General features: G+C 40.3%; 1 protein-coding gene across 3 annotated transcripts in view; it reads left to right on the top strand.

Moving 5' to 3' along the window:
• Positions 1-23,716, top strand: part of foxj3 (forkhead box J3) — a 78,783-nt gene that overhangs the window by 22,529 nt on the left and 32,538 nt on the right. For all 3 annotated transcript variants that reach the window (XM_031301597.2, XM_031301595.2, XM_031301596.2), the window contains exon 2: positions 13,102-13,606. In XM_031301597.2, the coding sequence (XP_031157457.1) occupies positions 13,286-13,606 (321 nt within the window). In that variant the 5' untranslated portion in view covers positions 13,102-13,285. The remainder of the gene's footprint in view (positions 1-13,101; positions 13,607-23,716) is intronic.

Raw genomic sequence — 23,716 nt, 5'->3', positions numbered from 1 at the left:
TATTGGCATCGGCCAATGAAAGAAAAACATATCTGTCGAACACTATAACTAACAACCATTTCTTTTAACTATTAATCTGCCAATTATTTTCTCAATTAATCAATAAATTTTTTCATATATTCCATGGCATAAAATGGTGAGAAAAGCCTTTCACAGAAGCCGGAACAAATAAATGTTTTTGCTAGAAAAAAATTACTTGAATGATAAATAGATCATCAAAATAGTTGCCAAGTAATCTTCTGTCGATGACTACACTTTGACTAAATAACTACTAAGATAAACTCCCAGGAGGACTAATGCTTTCCTGGCTATGAGTTTTCTATGTACAATGGACAGCTTTCTTATCCCAGGCAAACGGACCCAAACTCCCGCTTTCTAACTGCTCGCCTCAGAGACTGGCTCAATATTTAACATTGATGTTGAAATGGATCTAGTGAATGCAGATAAGGACAGGCCCTTAAGATTGCTACCAAAATGCTTGCCAGTGCCTTAAGTGGCCTATTTGTGATTCAGCAGCAGGATCTCGCTGACTGCCAGGCTGGTGTGGAGTCAACCTCCCAGGGGGAGTGTGTTAATGCAGGCCCCCAGGCCGTGGGACTGGGGTAATTGGGTTTGCATGGTTGGTGTCGGTGCACCCCTGCCACCTCCAAAACAAAGGCCGCCTCCCAGGCAAGCTGTTAGGGACAGAAATACCAACCCCTCCTGATCACTGCTCTGATTCACAGCAAAGGCTTATTCAATTACTGGAATGTTGTATGTGTTTTTTTTGTATTGACCTGCAGATTACACAAAGAGCTGAGGGCCTTGTGCTTGTGAGTGCTGCCTTCATCTGCCTAGATCTATCTCTGTACCTTTTATCTATATATACATCCAGTCCACCAAACCCACATTAACATGGAAAATAGCTGACTGCGTCTCTCTAATATCTCTAATATCTAACGCTGCTGCATCTATTCACATGTCTCTCTTGGATTGACTGTGTCTGCATTCAGGGGTCACAAACACTGTTGCTTGCTTAGTGGCCTCCAGACAGCCTGAAGCAGCTCAGTTGATCCACAGCCAACTCCCAGATCTTCCACTACTCTGATCCTGTGTCCCTCTACATGGTCTGCCTGCCTCTCTTTATGCATGTCTGCAGCAGCTGGATGCTTTTTCTCTTTACTACATACTCTGAAGGCCTCTGTTTGTTTGACACTGACTAATAAGACAAAGGTGTCTCTTTTGCCTTTTTAAGGTTCAGCGGGTTTAAAAGAACTCAAGGTTTAGCTTTGCTTTGTTGACAACGCTCGCTCTCTCCTCAGCGTTTAACTGCCCCACAGCCACAGTTGCGCTCCCGATTGATTGGCAGAATAATTATGGTCTTGATTTGTTCAACCACAGGCGAAGTGGGATTGAGGGAGTAGGGGAGCAGAAAGAGCATGTATGCCATTTTTCTTGTTTAAGAGTGCAGCTGAGAGGTCTGCTTGCCTGCATCTTAAAAGCCAACTTTAACACAACATAGCCCACTAATAACACTGACACATAGATTGCTGTAAAACATAGTACACTGTAAAACATAGATGCTCTTGCACATTCTGTTAGCAGCGAGGAGGCCCCGGTTGGTGTCCAGCTCTGCTGTAGGCTGCAATAAGATGAACAATGTGCTGAACCGCATGAGCGGTGAGGTGATAATTGACACATCCTAAAAATGCAAGTAAAGACTGGGTTATTAATGCTTTTTTCCTGGGGGTGGTTTCAGCGGAACCATTAAGCCTTTAATTGAGAAGGAAGACTGACATTAAAAGCTGTTGCCTTGGTACTGCCGTTACCTACTTTTTGTTTTTTAATGAAGATGAGGCTTAGGATAGATCGCTGCATGATTACAGAGCTCACGTGCAGTCACAATACTCGGACGCACTGCTATTTATTTGAGAGATCTCAAAAATAACTCCCTAAGTCCTTTTCCTCCAGGACTGGAAAAAGTGAGGAGTCTCACTTTGACTGAAGGGCAGGTGAGCAGAGTTCCCACCCCTCCCTGTTTATTCCCCTTGCAATTGCTAGAAAAACAAGGGCTTCTCCCACGCTGGATATAAAGCCGTTGATATGGAAGGTATGACCCGGGTTTCGGTCGAGGGTAAAAATGCCAATGGCTTGTTACCAGGTTACATTACTGTTGTTGTTGTGAGTGCATGTGCCAAGTCTTCAGGCATAACAGAGGGAGCATGCTTAGCAATTCCCCTCCCATTTGCCAAGTTACCATCACACTACAGGAAGATTCTTGTCATAATAAGTTCTCTCTCTCTCTCTGTCTGTGTCTCTCTATCCACACACACCAAAGTCTGGCCAGCATTTAACAATCAGTGTTGTAAATATTTATTGTGGTCTGTTTGATTCGTAGTGACACTTGTTTTTAATGCATCATTCATCATGTCTACTGTTCTGAGGTAGCATATATGGTAGTGCAACCATCAAAGGTCTTAATGGTTGTGTCTGTGTAGCAGAGCAGGCACATGTTGTTGGAGTGTTACCCATGATGGATGCATGACTGCTGTAAAAGGGGATTAATCACAGAAATTGCAGATAAGTGCAGGAGAGCACTGGTCTGGTACCTATCAGTGGTCTTGTGTCTGCAAGTGGGAGTGAGAATATGAAAGAGATATAAATAGCTGACTCTTTTCTCAGAGAGGAAATGATGATAGTAATGCACAGGTATTTGAAGGGAAGTTGTTCTAGGTAGGCAGCTAGGTGTTCTCGGTAGAGAATAAAATAGGCTAGCTGTGGTTATATAATAATAATAAACTGAATGCATTATTGTCTATTTGTGTCTAGACACCTGAGATGAAACTGCAAACTGAAAATGGCAAATCACAACCTACAGAATACATAAGAAATTAGGATGAAAAATACTAATGCTTTTATTTAGGGCTGTTGCTACTACGAACGACTATTTGATAATCGATTTATCTGTTTATTATTTTGATTAAAAATGACTAATCGCATAAAAAAAATCACATTTTATATCCAGCATTTTATTCAAAAAACAAAACGTATTCCTTGTCTTGTACCCTGCTGTGTTAAACATTTACCGTTACATGTAACTCAGTACATACCATGTTGTTGTAAATGTGTGTCAATTTATTTCCGGTTGCAACCAGGACTGGTGCGTGCATTTCTGCCGCTCTAGGCGAAAAACAATTGTGCCGCCCCTCTATTTGCAACGTGGGCTACAATACACCAACAATAACATACAGCCAATATAAGCAAAAAACAGCAACAACACAAACGCGCATATATATATATATATATATATATATATATATATATATATATATATATATATATATATATATATATATATATATATATATATATATATATATACACACATACATACACACACACACACACACACACACACACACACACACACACACATCACCCAAATAGACAACTGCAACGCACAAAGTGTCGACAATGATTAAAGTAGGCTGTCAATTGGTATATCTGAATGACAACAATGGCACCAACGGATGCCATCAGCATAATAAATCCAATAGGTTCCAAAGACCTTTACAGTAGAGTCATGACAGCACAGCTATTTTCTAAATAATCAAATTGCAAATCTATATTTAAACAAAACCTTGTGCGTAAAACACATGGACACATACACACAAGTGTGCAGCAAGGCGCATGTCATCAGCAGGTTCACAACTTAAAAAAAAAAAAAAAGTATCTTACTTTTCTTCTGTGCGCATCGTCCCTGGGGAAATCAATTCCTTGGACCTGATAAGGTTCTCTCTCTGTTAAAATGTCTATTCTTACGTTATTGTTGTTGGCTATTTGCTGGGATCTTTCATATCCTCATCACCTTGTACTGTGTACAGGTAGCGACGCTATATATTCAGCGGCCTCAATGCCACTGTCACTCCCGGTAGCGCTTGTGGCTCCACCGGTCTCTGCTATTAGGGGAGGCATCACTAGCCGGGCAGCTTTTGTTTTTGGAGCGCTTGCTCCTTTACTATTTTTCTTTTTTTGTACGAGTCACAACCAGACAGTTTCTGTCAAATGGTTGTACAGTGTACTGTACAGTTAGTGTTCCGACCTCTGACCTCGTGAGAACTGGGGATGGTGGGCGGGAGACGGGCGGGGTGCTGATTGGTCATTTTGATTGACACACATTCCTCACCAATGGACTACAAGAGGCGACAAAATTAGGGCCAAACAAAACATTTGAACATTTTTATAAGCCGACATTTCGCCGCCTTGCCAAAGTGTCGCTCCAGGCCGTAGCCTAGTCTGCCTATACGCACGCGCCGGCGCTGTTTGCAGCCAAGTACACAGCAACCAAGGAAGTTATTATTGTTTTTTTGTCCTTCAAAACCTTATCAAAATGGACACAAATCTGACAGGAAATAACTTGGACCAAATCCATTGCCTAGCAATGCCAGTTAAACGGTCTATATATTTGATCAGATATTGCTCAATTTTCTGTTGAAGAAATAAAGGATTCACTTTAGACTGTCTCTGACTAATGACGTCATGAAATATTCCAAAAACATACAACTTTGCGTTTCACTCCACTGTCACTCTCCGACCGATTAGCATTAGCTTTATCTGCTGTCTCTGGCAGATTTGTGTCCATTTTGATGGACAAATGCACCATTACAGGTTATTAAAAACAAACGTAACAGACAGAAATTCCTTCCGTCTAGTTTCTCTCTGTTTTGTGATGGATCAAAGTAGCAGGGCGCTTAATCAAAGTAAGCTTTAAAATGGCTTTATCAGGAGCCCGGCAACATTGATCCATTACAAGCCTTGGAAGAATGAAAAGCAAGAGAACAAATGATGATGATATTGGTATCAACATATTTTAAATGTATCACAAAAAAAAAAAAAAAAAAAATATATATATATATATATATATATATATATATATATATATATATATATATATATATATATATATATATATATATATATAAATAAAAAACATACATATTTACAATTCTTTTCTTTTTTTTTACATTAAAACAAACTTTCATATTTAGGTCTTTTATATTCTTTTCACATGAAATCCCATGAATGCAAAGATAGTAAACACAGGTTCAACTCGCATTTGGCCATTGTTAACAGACATAAGGCAATACTTAGTCATTGCTGTTCACACACAAGGTCAGCAAATGCAGTTCCTACATGTCCATGCTAAATGATGTGATGTGTTGTTTTTACACAGACTGCACATGGGACTTTGCAGACAACCAGGGATTTACTCGGCTAATCTTTAAAAGGAATAGATCTCTATTTTGGGAAATACACTTGCGCCATTGCACCGACCAACCACCAAAACATTGTTACAGAACGTAACACCCTACTACAGCCACAAATTTTTATCCTTACATGTCTACTTGTGTTCTGATCAAACAAACAAGCGTGGAGTGGTTAGTAGGCAGATTTGAACCCTAACCCTAAATTTGGAGAGAGCCAGGCTAACTGTCCCCCTACTTCCAGTCTTTATGCTGAGCAAGACTAATTGACTCCTGATTCTAGCTCCATACAGTACATAACACACAGACATTAGAGTGGTACTGATCTTATCCGGCTCTAGGACAGAAGCATAAATGTATTTCCCAAAATGTTCAACTATTCCTTTCTAAAACCTGTTCACCTAAGAGAGGTAAACATACACTTTTTAGTCATGTTTTAAGCATATTTCTAGTTAAGAAAAGGGGGAATTATGGCTGAGAGCACAAGTAACCACTAATATCTGTTGAGGAGAAAAGCCTTTGTGTTGTCCTCAGTGATTGCTGTAGTGAGCGCAGGCACAGTCACAAATGCCCCTTTTCACAGGTTGAGCAGGGTCCTTACCTGCATAAAACACTCATATCAAATAAGCCATGTTGACTCATCCACACCAATGACAAACATAGATTTCCCCCTCCCCCCTAATACCCATTTTACACCAAAGTAAGCACTACTTCTCATTTTGTCCTTTCTCTCTCTGCTAGCAGTGGGTCACACGGTTTTCCACCCTGCACATTCTGGTTCTATACACACTCAGTTTACAGGTAAACTGATGTGTATGCGGTTGGTCAAACACAGTACAAATGAATTTCGTCAGGTTAATTGACCTTACATTAATAAACAGAAATGGCAGATGAAGACATTAAGTGTGCATGCTGTCTGTTTTGGTTAGGCTTCTTATCCTTAAAATGTCCTGCTTGGTGTCTTGGCATCTCTTTAATTGCAGCTCCCCACTGTGAATGCAGTACTGCAACCTGATTTTTTTTTTTTTTCTTGACTGAGTCTTGTACTGTAGTAAAACCAGTCTTATTCACCTTTTTAGTTTTACCTACTTCCCTTTTGTGTGCCTCTTCTACTTCTGCTTCAGTTAGTAGTTCCTCTGTTTTGCAGAATGTTGTGAACCAGAGAAAGGTTGTTGGCGTCATTCATTGGAGGAAGATTGCATGTGACAAGAGTGCAGTGAGCGTATTATTGTATATTTTGTGGGTAGTTTATCTCAAATCTTGATGCCAGTGGTTTACTTTGAAGTAGTTGATTGTGGGTTTCTTATATGTTGAGTGATTTTAGTTCTTTGAGGTATGAAGTAATAAAAACTGTTTCACATTGATTTTGATGTTGTGGGTCTCAGACCTCAGAAATTGTGTTACAACTATAACACAATTTCTGTTATCCTAAAAGTTGAACTTTTATTTATCGTATTTAATAACATTTTTAAGTAATATTTGCAAAATCTGAGAATTAGTAAAGAATACATTACATTCAAGTAATTATGATGTTACAATGTGGTCATTCCAATAAAATTACCCACATTCATGAAACATCCATACTTTCTACATGAGAATTAAAATGAAGTAGATACTTATTATATGAAATGTTGAAGACAGTTAAGGGCCATTCATTGTAGCAGTATCACACTGATTACATAAAATATTAATTTCATCCTGGGCCATGCATTGTTAGGGATACTAAAATGTTAAGTAGTTGCTAAGTACAGACATCAATTTTGCAATTGTGGAGATGGGGAACAGCGCTGATTTTTATGACGCAGTTACTGACTTGCATCTCAGTACATATTTGCCTAACATGATAAAGTTGACGTAATCTGCTGTGCTGTGTTGAGTAATCCCTGGTTGTTACTCAGCTTGTTGCCTCATTGGAGATTCCTGAATAGAAGAGGGACTGGCACATGTATATAATAACCATGCTGTCAGTTTGATTGAACCACTTCAGACTTAGTAGCTCAGACAAAAAACACAATCACTGATGCTGTCAGTGCTCTGTTGGCAGCAGGAACGTTGAGAAGTCCTGTCAAGAACTTGGTAAATTAAGATGTTTCAAAAGTGCTTTCAATTTCTCGTTCAGAACTAAATCTGCCATTAATCCCTGGAGGATAAAGAAAATGTGAGTGCTGAATAGAGAATGAATTTGACCATCCATTTTTCCCTCTCAGTCCTCAAATACTCCCAGTGCTCCATTGTTAAAACAAATTAAAGTCGAGAGAGAGAAAAATAAGTTTTCCCCTTTCTCTTTTTGGCGGCGACAGTGACGGAACCCCATTTTCTTAGAGCCAGATCAAAGTTGCTCCGTGTGTGTGTGTGTGTGGGATCGCAGTCTGTTCCCTTGGGCTCGTAATCATAGCGCCTGAACTCTCAGACCTCTTCGATGCAGACTTAGTTGCCACTTTCTGCTCTCTGCCAGGCCTGATGCCAGCACTGTGGTGCCCTTCACACCCACACCCTCCCCTACTGCTTCATCTCCCCTGGCTCCTTTTCTCATCTGTCTCGCTTCCTCAGTACTCCTCTGCTTACCCCCAGACCCATTGGTGAACATACTCAGACAGTCCTCCCTGACGTGGCAGCAGGCTGAGGCTTGTCCCTGCTCTCACTGGCCCACTGCCTGGCAGGGTAATGAAGGCAGCAGGGGGGCAGCCTTATTGCCTGCCTGTGATGGGCTTCATCATTCCTGCCACAGCCCAAGGTTCTCTAATTAAGACACCGACTTGGCCTTGCAGATTATGTAGCAGCTGGATCATTAGCGTAGAGGGTCAAATGGCATGCGTCTGTGTGTAGCGGGCGGAGCGCCTTTTATCAACCCCTGTCTCTGTCAGCTCACCTCCGGTGGCCACCAGAAGGCTCTGCCTGCCTCTTCCCTTTTCGATACCCCCCATTCATACTGAGCATTTGGTGTCAATGCAAACATTTACATTTACAAGACTACCAATAATTAATTTATACAGATCCTTACACTGAGCTCCCAGTTTTCAGGCACACCTAACTAAATCTAATAATGCAATCCATTACAACACTCTGTCAGATGAGTGATGATTTAAATCAATGGTCATTTTAAAGGCTGTATAGGGTTACAACTTATTATTTTTACTATTGATTAATGTGCCATTTTCTTCTGAAGTAATTGAATGATCAGAGTTGCTCAGAGCCAGAAGTGACGGCTTCAAATGTCTTGTATTGTCTGACCAGTGGACTGTCCAAAGATATTCAATTTGCAATACCATAAAACAGAGAAAAGCTGCAAATTCTATTTCAGCGAAGCTGGAAACAGAGATTGTTTGGTATTTTTGCTTGGAAAAAAAATTATTGAAAAGATTCCTTGACTATCAAAGTGGCTGTAAATTAATATTCTTTTGATTGATTAATTGTTTCAGCTCTATTGTATAGACCAGACTGGTATTGTGTAGGGATGCACCGATCTGACTTTTTCAGTCCCGATACCTGGGCTTTGTGTATCTGTCAATACCCAATACCGATCCGATACCATTGTTGAATTAATAATACACTGTATACCTTCCACCTTATACCTTCCTTCCACCATGTGGAAGAGACTAAAGGCACCAGACTTTCCTAACCAAACATTACTTTTCTAACTAAGACAAAATAACATAAATGTTATGTATTAAATTCCTTTTTATTTGTACACTCAACTCTTCCAGCATGCGATACACGTGCAACAGAGGGAAAAAAAACTAACAAAACTGGATCTGTTAATTTTCCGATCCCCGATCCAGCTATTTTGTCAATATCGGGACCGATATCCGATCTTCATATTGGATCAGTGCACTAGTATTGTGTCATTGCCAAGGCCACGTCCCCTTCTGGGGGATAGACAACAGAAGATCCTGTAGACAATTCAATGCAATTTGATGTGCATTTCCAGCAGGACAATGCAGAAAAGCTGTTGTGTAGTGGGTTAACTGAGGCTTTCAATTCACACTGAGATTTGACACACATAAGAGACATGAATATTCACTGTCCGTGTGGTAAATCGCTAAATGATACTGGTGACAGAAAAGCTAACAGTAGTTGCAGTACAGTCACACAGTATAAAAGCATTATAGATGTCCGGAATAAATATCCGGCAACTGTGTTGGTTCATTGATCCACTTGGACAGGGGAAGACTGAAGAGGCATGACGGTGATCAACCTTAATTTATTAAAGGTCCTAGGTCCTCTAGCGTTGAGATCATATATCGCAATTAACTCTCTCACACCACGCAGTTCAAAGTACGTATTACGGCTACGGTAGCCTTCACGCTTCAAAAAGCTCTTTTCAATATCCTTTTTCTGGGCGAAGAAGAAGACTCCTCTTCCTGAAATTTGGATTTTGAATACGTGTGGTCCTCCATGTTTCCTTCTTCAAACTTGCCGGGGCCAGGAAGCTACGATACCCATTAGCAGCATTAGCAGCAACTGTGAGTTTATTATGTGACAGCAAAAACGCGAAAGGTGGAGCAGTATGTCCTGTATGTCCCTTACCGGCTAACGTATTTCAAGATGGCGCATGAATATGGAGCGTCTACCCCAGTTCATGCGAATGCAGATGTAAAATTTCAAGCCAAAAGGAATACTTGGAATTGATGGTGGTGGTAAATATTCATAAAAAAGGACAAGTTTGTGAACGGGCAACACAGATTTTGATAATGAACAACTAAACACGTTACACACTGGATCTTTAAGGTATCACGAACGTTTAGGTTTAGGCAAGGTTGCGAAACAATTATCAGACATGTCTATTAAACAAATGTTTGTCTAACAAGAAATAAATCTATACAAACTTGTTAAAATTCTGATCCAAACACATTTCAAATTGCATTGCAGTCTATAGGATCTTCTGTTTTCTATTCCCCACAAGGGACGTGGCTTTGGCGATGACACAAGGCCAGTCTAGTTTATGGCATTGCATTGAAAATGGTTAGGGTAACCAAAATATACACTAATAATGTACGCTGGTCCTTTGACTGGTACTGCAGATATTCAAATGGATGATGATAGATAGATAGATAGATAGATAGATAGATAGATAGATAGATAGATAGATAGATAGATATTCAAAATCAAATTTGTTTTATGTTTCAGTAGGCTGCTGTTCAAAAAAGAAAATGACTGTCATTAGCAGCTTGTGAGTCACCTTTGTTTCAGTTACAGGGTGGAGATATTTTGTGTAAGATTGGTTTGTCTTGTCGGTGATGAGGAACTGTTCTCCACCATTAGGCTGACTCACCTAGTCAGTCAGCACGTCTGCTCATCTATCAGTCTGCTCATGACTGCAGAGGTTGGGAGAGTTACCTCAAAGCCTTTGGTGTTTTCATCCAGGCCTCCAACCTGTGAGCAAACATGGTGCAACTGTTAATGTAGGAGTAAAAAAAAAAAAAAAAAAAAAGCACACTGAAAAGTAAATAACCAGCTCTTTGCGAAGTGAACAGATGAAAGTGAAAGTCTACTTAAAGTAGTAGAGTATCAAAAGGCGTGAAAGGTGGCCATAAAACATTGTTTTTTTTCATTGAATTAGAACTGTTATGGGCAACTTGATTTCAGTCAGTTACAGATAGATTTTTAAGAATCAACACATTTAGAAACTTGTCAAACCACCCCTGAAGCATAATAGGCTTTTTTGTTGTTTACCTTCAGGCCCAGTATGTTCCAGGCATTCACCAGGCATTTTGCCAAAATATGGCTAAATACGCTTTCATTTCGTGCTATCAAAGTGTTGTATCTCAGCCAGAAGTAGCATGTTCGGTGAAAATGTGAGTTTTAAACACGCTGATCATACAGATGGGCCGTGCAAGATTGGATGATGTTCTAGCAGTGGTATTTTTTCATTACAAACTTAATAAGAGACATTAATTCAAAGTGACCTCAGCTACTACTCTCCATCACTATATATTGGGCAGTGGTGGCCTAAAGGTTAGTGGAGGGAGCTTAAATCTGGGTGGGGAAGTGAAAGAGCAGTGCTTGTCCCTTGAGCCGTTGAGCAAGGCCCTTAATCCAAACACAAAAACGCTCCAGTGGAGCTGCTCAGTGGCCAGGAGATCAGACTGTGGTTGTACTGGGCAGCTGCCAGGTATGAATGTGTAACTGTGTGAAGGTGACAGGTCGTCGTTGCAAATGAGAATTTGTTCTCAATCTCTGGATAAATAAAAGTTAAATTTAAAAAACAAAACAAAAAAAAACACAGCCACCTTTTCAATTTTGAAAATTGATACAATTTAAGTGGAGTATCACTTAAAAAATAAAGACAGGAAATGAAAGATGAAAAGAAAGAAAAATGTAAATGCATTTTGTTCAGAAAAAACTTTTTTAGATTAGAAACGTCCACATACAGTGCCTGGTGAAACCCAACACTGATTATAGGGGAGGGTTAAGACCAATGCTTCACCCCTTTAATGATATCTCTCAACTGGATTTTGTCTTTTCCTTCTCAGAGTTTTGTTTGGATGTATGAAGAATACCTTCATCAGCTGGCTGATGGCAGATGTTGAATTAGCTGTTGGGCACTAGCTAACCCCCGCTGGGACTGATTCATTGAAAGAGACAACCACAAACTGCTTGTGACCATTTGCCCAACTTTGGAATTTCTTACTACTCCTGCTGCATTTCATATCGACAGCAGATGCCCAAAGAATTATGTTGTATTTATTCCTTGCCATCTTCTGGACTTGCTAATGAAGTCAAATAGATATAAAACTAATTTGAGATGTAAATATATTAAAATATACAGTATTATTTCACAGAATTAACACAACTTGGAGTCAATGTCTTTTTAATCAATTATATTTAGCAAAAATGTTTAGGATTAATCTCAAAGCCTCTAAACTACAGTTTGAAACATTGGGTTAAGTGGTTATAATTGGGTATGATTTCTTATTGCACATAATACTATTTTTGAAAGATACAGTATTTGACTTATTTAGTACCTTCAGGACTATTTTTGCCCAGTCTGACAGCCTGAGTGCACACTCAAATTTACCCGTGCTCTCACACACACACACACACACACACACACACACACACACACACACACACACACACACACACACACACACTTGTGCAAGCATGCTTAGTCAAGAGAAAAATCCCTCAACTTGGTGAGGATTTCTCATCTCCAGCCTGTTCTCTTTTTTTCTCCTCAGCCAGATTGCAGTGTCATCCTGCTTAGTTTTTTCCCCTCACAGATCCCTGTGTTCACCTACGTTTGTAACTTTAGGCCTTTCTACTCTGCCCCTCTATTTTAAGACGGGCAGGGCAGTGTGCCGAGAGGGACAGAGAGACAGGCTGTTGTGGGCTGCACTCTGCACAGCACGGCCGACACGCAGAGGGCCAAGCACGGTTTGCAAGACGACACTGGCTGGCTTGTTTACGGCAGAGGCTCCGTTTGAGGGAGGAAGGGTAGGAGGCAGGCAAGCTGGCAGGCAGGGAAGAAGGGAGAGGGGGTTTACTACCCTCAAGAGAGTCGGAATTCCTCCTGAGCCATTCCCCCATTTGGCTGGCAGTTGTGAAAACAATTGCCTGGCATTTACTCTCTCCCTCTGTGCAGATGGAGTCCCAGCTATGAGTCAGCTTTGAGAACAGCAAGTGGTGGAGAAAGTGGTGGGCTTGTGATCTGCTGCACAGTTAATATAAACATACTTTACAGAGACACACAGTTTTTTGATGTTGGCCAAACTGTTCAGAAATGCTTCCTCACTTGCATTTCTTTTTGTTCTCTGCAGTATTACTGATATGCATATATTTTATTTCCAATGTACTCCTGTGCTCCTTGTAAAAAATAGCTGACTAACAAAGGCATGTCTGTTTCCTGTTTCTCCAGAGTTAACCTACGGAAGACGTCATGCTCATGTCTTGAGCTGAGGGAGACTTCATCCTTAACCTGTCACTCGTCCGTGTTAGTTATTCCACACCTGGTCCAGCCTCCACCAGTCACCGAGCGCCAACAGCAACCACCACCAACTCCACCTTTTCCCCACCCCCCTCCTGCCCAGCCTGCCGTCACCATGACGTCGGAGCTGGAGAGCAGCCTGACCTCCATGGATTGGCTTCCTCAGCTGACCATGCAGGCGGCCATCCGCAAGGCAGATGCCCAGAATGCACACGGGCCAGGCATGGGCAAGAAGAGTACCCTACTGGATCCTAACACCACATTGGACCAGGAGGAGGTGCAGCAGCACAAAGACGGAAAGCCGCCCTACAGCTACGCCAGCCTCATCACGTTTGCCATCAACAGCTCGCCAAAGAAGAAGATGACACTGAGCGAGATCTACCAGTGGATATGCGATAACTTTCCCTACTACAGGGAGGCGGGCAGTGGCTGGAAGGTGAGAAAAGGAGACATCTGGCCTATGTTTTAAGCCAATATAGCAGACGTAAAAGTTTGTTGCCATTATGATGATGATGATGATAGAGTTGTATTCTGGTTACAGTGGGGCTTCTGACGGATGCTCTGATTTTATGTCATACCAAATGTGACACACTATTTTAGTGCTTTAGAAAACGGATGTCCTTTTTGGTATTTACAATGGCAGATATACAGTACAGTCACTCATATCAGTTTATTCACTCATGGAAATCATTTCTTGACCTTACATTTTGTAGTAAGCTGTGGACAGCCTTTGTAGAAGAGTTGAGATTGATATTCCTTGACTTAAATCATTGTTTTGTGGTCACTGGGAATCTTAAACAAAGTGTAATGCCTTTGGTAATCACCATTGTCAATTCTGAGAAAGCTTAGAAAGAAACTACGAGGGCGCCAAATCACACTAAGTCCTCCGACTGAAAAGTGGTGCAGCCCTGAGAGAACCATATAAAGTGTAAAACCCTGGATTAATATTCAGAGAAGTGGCCGCTATCTGTGCGAACACAGACTAAATAGCCCATTCATGGGTGGTATTATTCATTGCAGATGCCTTGATAGGAGAAGGCCATTATGCAGAAGAGAGAGTCGGCGCTGTGTCATCATCTCAAGGAGCCCATGATATACCGAGATGAAGCTATGCTGATTGCCTTTTAAAGGGCCCAGATGGAAATTGATATTAGAATGAGTTTTCCAATCAGTCGACGTTTATTGGAAATAGAATCTTAGACACTGCTTTATTGCAGTCAGACAAGATGTATGAAGCCCATTTCCTGGGGCGACAAGATCTGGTGTGTGTACAGGCTGCATGGAGGTGTGTGTGTGTGTGTGTGTGTGTGATTATAAATGGATTGATTTTAGCTTTTGTGGCAAGGCCTTTTGTAAGGCAATGAATTGTTTTATTTTGCAACCTGTTTCCTCTTTTACCCATATCATCCCTTATTTAGCTATGTATGTGCTGTCTGTCTGCATGTATTCCTGCCTTGAGTTACAGGCATTTTTACTCACTACTGAGGTCAGCTCTGTATTTTGTATACCGCCCACCTTCTTTAGCATCATATTTTCTGCTATTGTTGTTGCTGCTTTAAGGTTGTTAACAAATCCGGTTTCAGAGCATTTAGCACTCAGTCTGTATCTCTTAAGATACTTCAGATATGTAAATATTTCTTCATATCCAGAGAGCAGCTTTGAGCTTATGTGGGTTGAAGTGGACTTGGTGAGGTCTTGCACACATCCACAGACTTTATTGCTTGGAAATATGAGGGTGTGACTGACAAGCCCAACTAAAATAACTGTAGATAAGACACAACATTTATTTGACACTCACATGCATACACTTTTTATACATTTTAGAGTGGGTGTCCTCAGTGGGAATCAAACTGGTACTCCTGGCAGAGTTTGCTCTACCCACTGAGTTACAGTCCCTCTATAGATGTAGCAGAGAGGACTTCATGTGGCTAATGTGTGTGGCTGTTCATGTGCCTTTGGTTTGTTTGTTGTCACGTGTCGTGTGGCTTTATCATGAAATCAGGTGCTGATTTCAGGATTCCCATGGTCAGGAAACACGTGTGGATATTGTTATGTAATTAAAACATTGTTTTGAATTCCTACAAATAATAAATAGCACTAAAGATTTGGAAATGTAATGGAATCCTAATTAATAACTGTTAATAGCTGTTTTGAAAATGTGACATTTTAGATGTAGCCTAAATGTAGCTGCTCTACTGTATTTTTAGTGTCTGTCTACAACCTATTTGGTAGCTAACCAGTGAATGAGTTCAATCCTCTTTAGGATTAACAGACCAGGTCAAATTTCCAATATTGAAAGTAAGCATGCAGTTTCGAACAGGGTTAGATCATTAAAGTCAAGTTCTTTAAATTCACAATATTACTTAAAGCAAAAAAAAGATTTTTATGCAGGGTTGTTTTTAGTTCACAGCATATGTAAAGGTTGTATCATATGTATTATTACAGTGATACAGTTGAGAAAATGTGGTATGAAGTGGTCGCAGAAAGGTTTTGAATTTAAGTCTGATAATTCATTGCACTTTATTTCAGTTCTGTGAACATGCTTGGCATTTAATATGTATATCCATTAATATTTCTGCCAAAACTCTTATGTTTTTTTGGATTTAATGAAATTCGGTGGACTGACAGGCCTTAAATCAAAGAACAATTGATCCACAGAGATGAAACTAATAGAAATACATATTGTTGAAATGGAAAGCGTTTCTTTTCAGTGTTGGGTGTAATGTAGATTTGACGTAACTGGAATGATGCCGCGGGTGTAAGAGCAAGTTATAGAATTAGTCAGCGTTGGTTAAGATTGACGCTCTTCAAGTACTTTCTAGTTTAGTAAAGGCTTGCATAGATTTGCCCTAAATGTGGGCTGCAACTGTAGAAATACCCCTCACATTTAAAAGTGTGAAAAACCACATCACTCTAACCAGGATGCTGTACAGCACAGGAAACACAAAAAAAGCGGTTTGAAGCTTGTGCTTATACGCTAGAGCCTGCGTCACAATTTTTTTCTCAGTTCTTGTTAATGGGGGTGTTTTCCCTGCCATGGTTTTTTTTCTGAGAATCTAAACAACTGAAATAATGTGTGTAGAGTATTTATAAAATATTTTCAATGCATAAGACGTTTGAATGGAATCCAATAGTACTGTTTCCCGGGGCATTTGAGCGAGCTCTAGTAGCCTTAGGTTTGTTCCTATTTATTTATTTATTTATTTATTTATTTATTTATTTATTTATTTATTTATTTATTTTTTCATCACATAATTTATATTTTCATCTAAGCCTGTGCAAAAGCCTTAGAAAAGTTTCTCTCCTAATCATCAGGTGGTCACTAGGAACTTGTAGGAAATAGTATAATTCTATAATATTCATACAGTAGTAACGTTTCCCTGTTCTGTGACTATTACTATGGTATGACTCCACCTATAGTGTAACTGAGTATGCATGTTTGTGTGTGTAATTAGTTGGACGCAGGCATGCCTGGGTGGGGTGCATGGCGGTCGGATGTAGTCATCGCTCCTTTGTTCCCCTGGAGATGTCAGTCGCAGGAATTTGGGACTCAACGCACGCATGCGTCTGTTCTGTATGATAATGCAAGCTGTGCTGACGAGATGGGACCGGGCTAATCCAGGCACTAGCAGCTCATTTAATAATCTCAATAGAACTCCATTAGCCTGCACTTTAAAGAAATATCAATAAGTGCTGTCAATAAAAACAGATAATTCATCAAGGTCAAAAAATGTGGACGCTGCCTTCGAGAGTGCAGAATATGTGCTCGGCATCTATGAGCAAGCAATTAGATGGTGCTTTTCTTAACACCCTCTCCAGCTCTCTGAGGTGCTTTGATTCATACTTTGCAGGTCAGTGTAAGCAGCCTTTTGTACGATTCAGCTTGTATACTGTAGCTTCCGTGTCCTTCTGTTCCTTGTATGGCAAGCATGGTTTATTCAACATCTGCCAGATTCCATAAGGATATTTCATATACTAGGATTAAAACAATATTAAACTATTCCTAGAGGAGTATAGGTTTTTGCTTGCAGCACTTGTCTATAGCGCAGTATACTGTTTCTATGTGGTACTAATGACCACTACTACGGTCAGAAACATTGTGCCAAAATATGAACAATAACGTCGCTGTCAACGGGCTTATCTGCTAATGTTAGCTACCCACCATTACCTTGAAACCATCCAGCAAATAGACGGTGCCGTTACCTAAAACCCGTGATTTAACGTCACCGCTCATTTTACACACAGTTTAACAACAAAACAAAATGCTGAGTGAACATTACTAGCTACGTTTTTCATGTTGGTTTTGAGCGGTATGCACCCCCACTAACCTGGAAAATGGTTTTAAAACAGTAATGTTAATACAGCGTGTCGGAGGAATACAGCGTCTCCTGCAGCGAGAGGCAGAGGGACCGCAGCGTTTGCTAACGTTAGCTTCTTGTCTCATCTGGGGTCTTATAAACAGTAAATTCATCAAATTCATTGTCCACAATACTATTTTCCAACAAACTGTAGCTGTCATATTTTACGGGACCCGCGAGAGTGCAGACTTTCTTCGCTGTTTGTCACTTTGCCTAAGATTGAGTGACAAGTGTACTCGCCCTGTTGTTTATTTGGTTGCCATGACTTCGCGAGTGATGAAGTCCTGTCACACTGTTCCAGTTGCTCACCCTAAAGCACCCTAAAGGGGAGAGAGAGCGGATGACAGTTCGCTTGAGTTCAGTAGGGCAGACGGCTCTGCAGAGTTGTGTAATTACGACTTCATGACTTTTCATAAACAGATGAAGGAGCGGCGGTGCACAGTGTACATAGTGGAAATCCTCGTGTGTCTGCACTATTTCTGATACCGTGGCGGCAGAAATGTTACATAGAGGAAACACTGTATTTATTTACAGCATTTGACCAGCATAAAGTCGGCATATGTCAGACTGACCGGCCGGTCGCCGGTCATGGCTGATCACGTGAAAATCGGCCAATTCCGGTCAATCTGTGCATCTCTAGTCGGGTCACTTTCTGGATTTAAGAATCTACTGTACAAGAGCATTCATGTCGGGATTAGGTATTAAACTTCTTTTTTTTTTTTTTTTTATAAATTCACAGAAAATATTTTAAAATGTGGATTCTTTTTTTATGATTAGTAATTGAAAGAATGGAATAAGAGCTGAATTTGGTTTTTAAGTCTGTCATCACAACATCTCAAATCTCCCTCTTCATGGATGCTTGCGTGTCATGAATAGTGAATCAGCGTTCTCTCACTTTCGCTACAACTTTGTGGAGCAATTGTTGCATAAATGATTTGCAGACGCGTGGCTTCAAGAGGACAGCTGCAGGGGTGGGGGTTTCCCCCTAGTCAACTTCTACGTGGATGTATCATGATGGGCAATAGGGCAGATGCCTAGCGGAACAGTCTGAACAAACCATAGAGGTTAAAGTGCCCATATTATGAAAAAATCACTTTTTCTGGGATTTGGGGTGTTATGTTGTGTCTCTGGTGCTTCCACACACATACAAACTTTGAAAAAAATCCATCCATGCTGTTTAGAGTGAGATACAGTTTCTGAATGTGTCCTGCCTTCAGTCTCCGGGTGAGCTGTTCAAAATCGGCACGGCTTGTGACGTCACAAGCCGAAACGAGCAGGCTAACCGCAACCATTAGCTCGTAGCGTTAGCGTTAGCATGCTAACACTAATGCTAACGCTAGCATGCTACCTCGTTCTCAATAGCAAAGCACTGCTACAACACACACAAGTTCACCATAATCTACAAAAGAACTACTTACATGTGCGCCCTCATTTAGAAGTCTCCCAGCTAATCCTGCCTTGTAACTGACCAAAGTTGTAGAAACAGCCTTTCTTTTACTGTCTATGGAGCTAGCTAGCTGACATGATCTACATCTGAGCTACTGGGCATGTGCAGTGCAATCAAAGATAGTACAGAAGAAGAAGAAGAAAAGAGGTCTCACTCTGTAGCTAAAACAGAGACCAGCTGAAAAGAGGAGCTGCAGCAGTGAGAGAGAGCACTGCAGTACAACAAAAATATGGTGTTTTTTGAAAATTAAACCATGTAAACCTATTCTGGTACAACCTTAAAATACAATTATGAACCTGAAAATGAGCATAATATGGCTGCTTTAAGAGTTTATTAAAGTTAGTGTGAGTGTTGCTATGTCAATTAGTATTGGTCAGTTTTTTTAGATGCTAAAGTCTCTAATGGAGCTTAAAGTGATTTTTTATTTGTTGAAAGCATTAAATTACAATATTTTTTGTGCAGTCTGGTGAGATGTTGTTGATCAAATCAAAATGGACATCATGAGAAGGATACAACAGCATGTTTTAACTTTTTACATAATGAGCATTATTTGATTTTAAACTCAGATTGTAAATTGCCAGATGTATGAAACTCATGTGTGATGTATTAAATAACTTTTCAGAAAGGTCATGCAGTCAGAGTATTTGTTGCCTAACAGTATATACTACAAGAAATACATTTGAGCAAATATTTTATCACAAGTTAAAGTTCTCTGTTAGGTTTTAACATAATTGTCATTTATTTGTTTAACCGCAATGAATTGCTAACATTAGCTTAGCTATTCTAAGGGGTATAACTGTTGATGGTAATTGTCAGTTTTATGTTCATTTAAGAAAAGAATACAGTGTTTTATGATCAGGCGTGGTTTACTTCATAGGCTGTGAACTTGTGTTATTACATTGTCTGGGTCACAAATATAGTGATTTAACCAAAAGATGTATTCTGGGATTCATTCAAAACTTTTTGCAAAAGTAATACATAAAGAAATATTTTTAAATTGGACTGAAAGAGACCATTAAATTGTTAATTGCATTTATTTTTGAGACAATTGTACAGTAAAATTTGGAATTGTTACAGCTCTATTCTCTGTCATATATCTAACTATTGACTTTTAATGGTATCTGCAAATACATTCACTGTATTCATGTTTACTACAAGATTTAAGCTCTCAAGTGTTGCTACAGTAATACATTTATACTGGATGGGCTGATTTAAGCAAACAGAGCTCCCTAATGGATCTGCATGGTCCTTCTCTCAGCTCCACCTGAGTGCACGCCGTCAGAAAATATGAGACCCTGCTCACCTCAGCCAATGAACGAGTGACTGTGTGTGATTTTTCTTTTCTGGTATATTTTCTGTTCAAAAACTGGTCAGGAACAGTATTGAGTAGAGACTCCACAGATACTCTGAAATGTTGACCCCCCCCCATGCTCATCTCCGCTCCCTGTAGGCTCACTTCAGGCAAAGTGTTTAAATTCCCCTCTGCATTTCTTCCGGGTGAAGAATGCCAAAGAAAATCTGGAGCAATTCTCAACCAGTTTAAAAATGCTTGAAATGTTTTCTCTTGAACTTTAACTGTTGAAGAGATAGTTGCTACTGGCATGATTTTGTTTACTTTTTCCTTCCACACCTGTGTACAGAAAAGAAAATTAGCTAGAAAAGAATGTAGGCTGTTGTTGATTGACTAACAAACATTGAATCTCCCACTGCATTTTCACTGAGGCCCATAGCTCTTACATGATCTTGTTAACAGGGAAATATAGTTTTCGTCTGTAAATCGTCCAGTGTACAGAGATGGGGCACAGAGCTGCCTTCTGCAGGGGCCCTGGACCTGGCTTTGATCTCATTATAAAATGCAAATACACAGTACCCTTAACAGATCAAAGGTTCAACTTCCCATTGGATCTAAGGCTTAATAATAGCAGCCTGGAGCAGTTTTCTATTTTTTAAGAAGCGATTTGGGTAGCTACTCGTCCTCCAGGACATTATTTACTCTGGAGATAATGTTCCTGCTTCTGACTAGTGACTAGCCACAGCTCAGAAAATCCCTGCTCCTGTTGCTTATTTAAATAAGATTGGTCAGGTATGAGAATTTGTGCTTCCTGCCCCTATCTCCCACCTCAAGCTTAGGTTTGCAGGGCCTGAAATCTGAAAGTGTAAAATTGCTTTGGTGCTACACCCTCTGATACCTTCATCTACTTTCTAAGCCTGTATCATCATTACACCGTAAAGCAAGCATTTAAATTTTAAGCACTTTACTGATACTGAATTTTTCAGTAGCACTGATACATATTTAGAGCGCTCCTCTGTTCCTTTTGAAACCCACACATCAACCCCAAGTCCAAAATTATCCTTTTGATGAAGTTCATAAATTTCTCTTTTTCAGCTCAGCGTCATATGACCCTTGGCTTAGATGCAGTCTGATGAGGTGATAGAGCAGTATTTTTGTCTCATCCTGGATTGCCTGTTAATTGTAGAGACTGCAAAAGTGGCTGCGTACTAGCCCGGCTCTGACTTTGTCAGGTGGTGGGAGGGGTAGTGATTCACTCGGCAGCCAGTTTGATCCTGCTGTGAGGCGGGTTCCCGTGTCAGGAAGCTCCAGCCTGGCCACCCGCCCACCAGCCTCACCTTGCACCCGCCTACCAGCGCCCCACCGCTCACGCTCTGGCCCTTAGAGTGGGCGGGGAGAGCAGGCTGGCAGGCCTTGGCACAGATACATTTTGGCAGGAGCTGCTGTCCCCACACTCCGCTGAGTGAAGTGCTGACTGCAGTGTAGAACATAAAGGGCCTGAGGCTTCTATCGCTTCCTCTTGTGGCCTGCAGGCCTGTGTAGAGATGTTGGCTTCAATTTTACTTGAAACTGTAGCTGTCTTTCTGACAGTCATTGCTATGGCCTCGCAGCTCATCGCCTACATATATGGCTTATGTTATCATTTTAAAAAGCCATTAATCTTTAACATCTCCCTCCCATCTGCTCTTTTTGCTCATTGATACAAATACAGCAGCGGGTTGTAAATGCATTTGACCATGGTCATCAATAGATTCAGTGAACTTCCTCCTCTGTGATAATGAGATCTGTTGAAGTCGATATGTGACTCAGGCTGGGGCGCACCACTTGTGCTGCCATGTTTTTTCTTCTTTCTAGGAATCATTTATAATGCAGAAAATACTGGACAATGATGGGCTGTTGATCCCTGCACATATTAGTCACAGCTGTAGGCTTTTAAAAAAACACTTAATCAGTATATATTGCTGAGGCAAGCTCTTCAGTTGGTAGTTATGAAGAAATATGAGAGTTCAAGGCTGTAGGATCTTTGTCAGTGTAGTCATGTCTGTTGGGTAGCTAGTTTTCCTCTTGTCCTCTAGTTAGATATGGCTTGGCATTTATCTCAGTTGGATAGGAGTTTGAATATGAGAACACCAGAGTAGACTGAAGTATTTAGCTGACTGGCATAAGTGAGACCCATAGAACTCTTTAATAACTGGAAAAGGGGTCAGATCTGTATTTCTAGGTCTTTTCCAGAGCTGTCCATTTATGTGGTGACTGAGATCATCACCTTCAGTAAGCCGTGCCCTTTCTTTGTCACAGATATGTAGCCTGAAGCGCAGTTGGGCAAGAAAAGCATACCCAGTGTCACAGTTAAAGTTATGAACTGCAAGGAATTTGGAGCACATTTCAAAACAACTCATAACTGGAAAAATCATTAGCTAGTTCTTAGATTCTTCAGAGGGGAAGATTAAGGGCCATGGGGAGCTGCTCAGAAACTCTTTAGTCATCGTTCTGTGGCTATAAAGATTTAAACAAAAATAGCACTTTGCTTTCCCTGTATTTTAACTCAATTTTCCCAATGAGTGGCCTTTTGCCCTCCATCATTTTTCTACTTGGTTTGCTGTTGCCTTTGTGTAAAGCAGTGTATGTACAGTTAGAGCTTCATATTGCTGAGCATGTCTGTGAATTCCACCCCCTCAAAAGAAATCAGGAATGTTTTCATCCTTTAAAAAAACTTTCTATGCTATGATGATTGTTCTGGTGAAGATTAAAAGCCCAAACCGTAAATTTGACCAAATGACCAATTAAATCACATGTAGAAATGAAGTTTGATTTTTAGGTGACATTTCTGTTTTTTCATTTTTCATCCTCAACGGATTTATAATTATAAAATCAAAACAAATCTTAAAGTTTTAGTCATTTTTGTCAGTTTTTACAATTTAATATTAAATTGCAAATAACTACAGTTTGAACATAAAGTAAACATGTTCATGGTCATAAGTTAGCTAACTTAGCTAACTAGTTTACATGACATCCTCACGCCGCTAAAAGGGTGCAGTAGACACAAGCTAGATTGAGCAGGCACAGTCTGCAATAGTTCTTAATTACTTACACTATTTGTCTTTTAAGATAATGAACACTATTTTTCTTTGAAATCTGTCCATGTTAAACAGTGACAATGCCCCTATGTTGTGCTTAAACAAGAGAGCAATGCGCTCAGTGAACTCTTATCTTGTGTTCTGGAAATATTCAACCCTGCCTTGTCTATTATTTTCCTGTACCTGGACACATCACCATGTGTGATATTTTAGAAGCATATTGTCTCGGCAAAACTTATATCTCAATATTAACTGCTGTTCTCTGTAAATATGTGTATGCAGTCTAACACAGAGCCTCCGGATGCATGAGTTTAGTGATTGGTTAGGGTAAAATCAAATCCTCCCCTCCAGTAAACTGCTAATAAGAAGCCAA

The sequence above is a fragment of the Sander lucioperca genome, chromosome 6 (genome assembly GCF_008315115.2).
Source record: "Sander lucioperca isolate FBNREF2018 chromosome 6, SLUC_FBN_1.2, whole genome shotgun sequence".
Taxonomy (NCBI): Eukaryota; Metazoa; Chordata; class Actinopteri; order Perciformes; family Percidae; genus Sander; species Sander lucioperca.
Note: the sequence above shows the minus strand (reverse complement) of the source record. Positions and strands in the feature narration are given on the sequence as shown.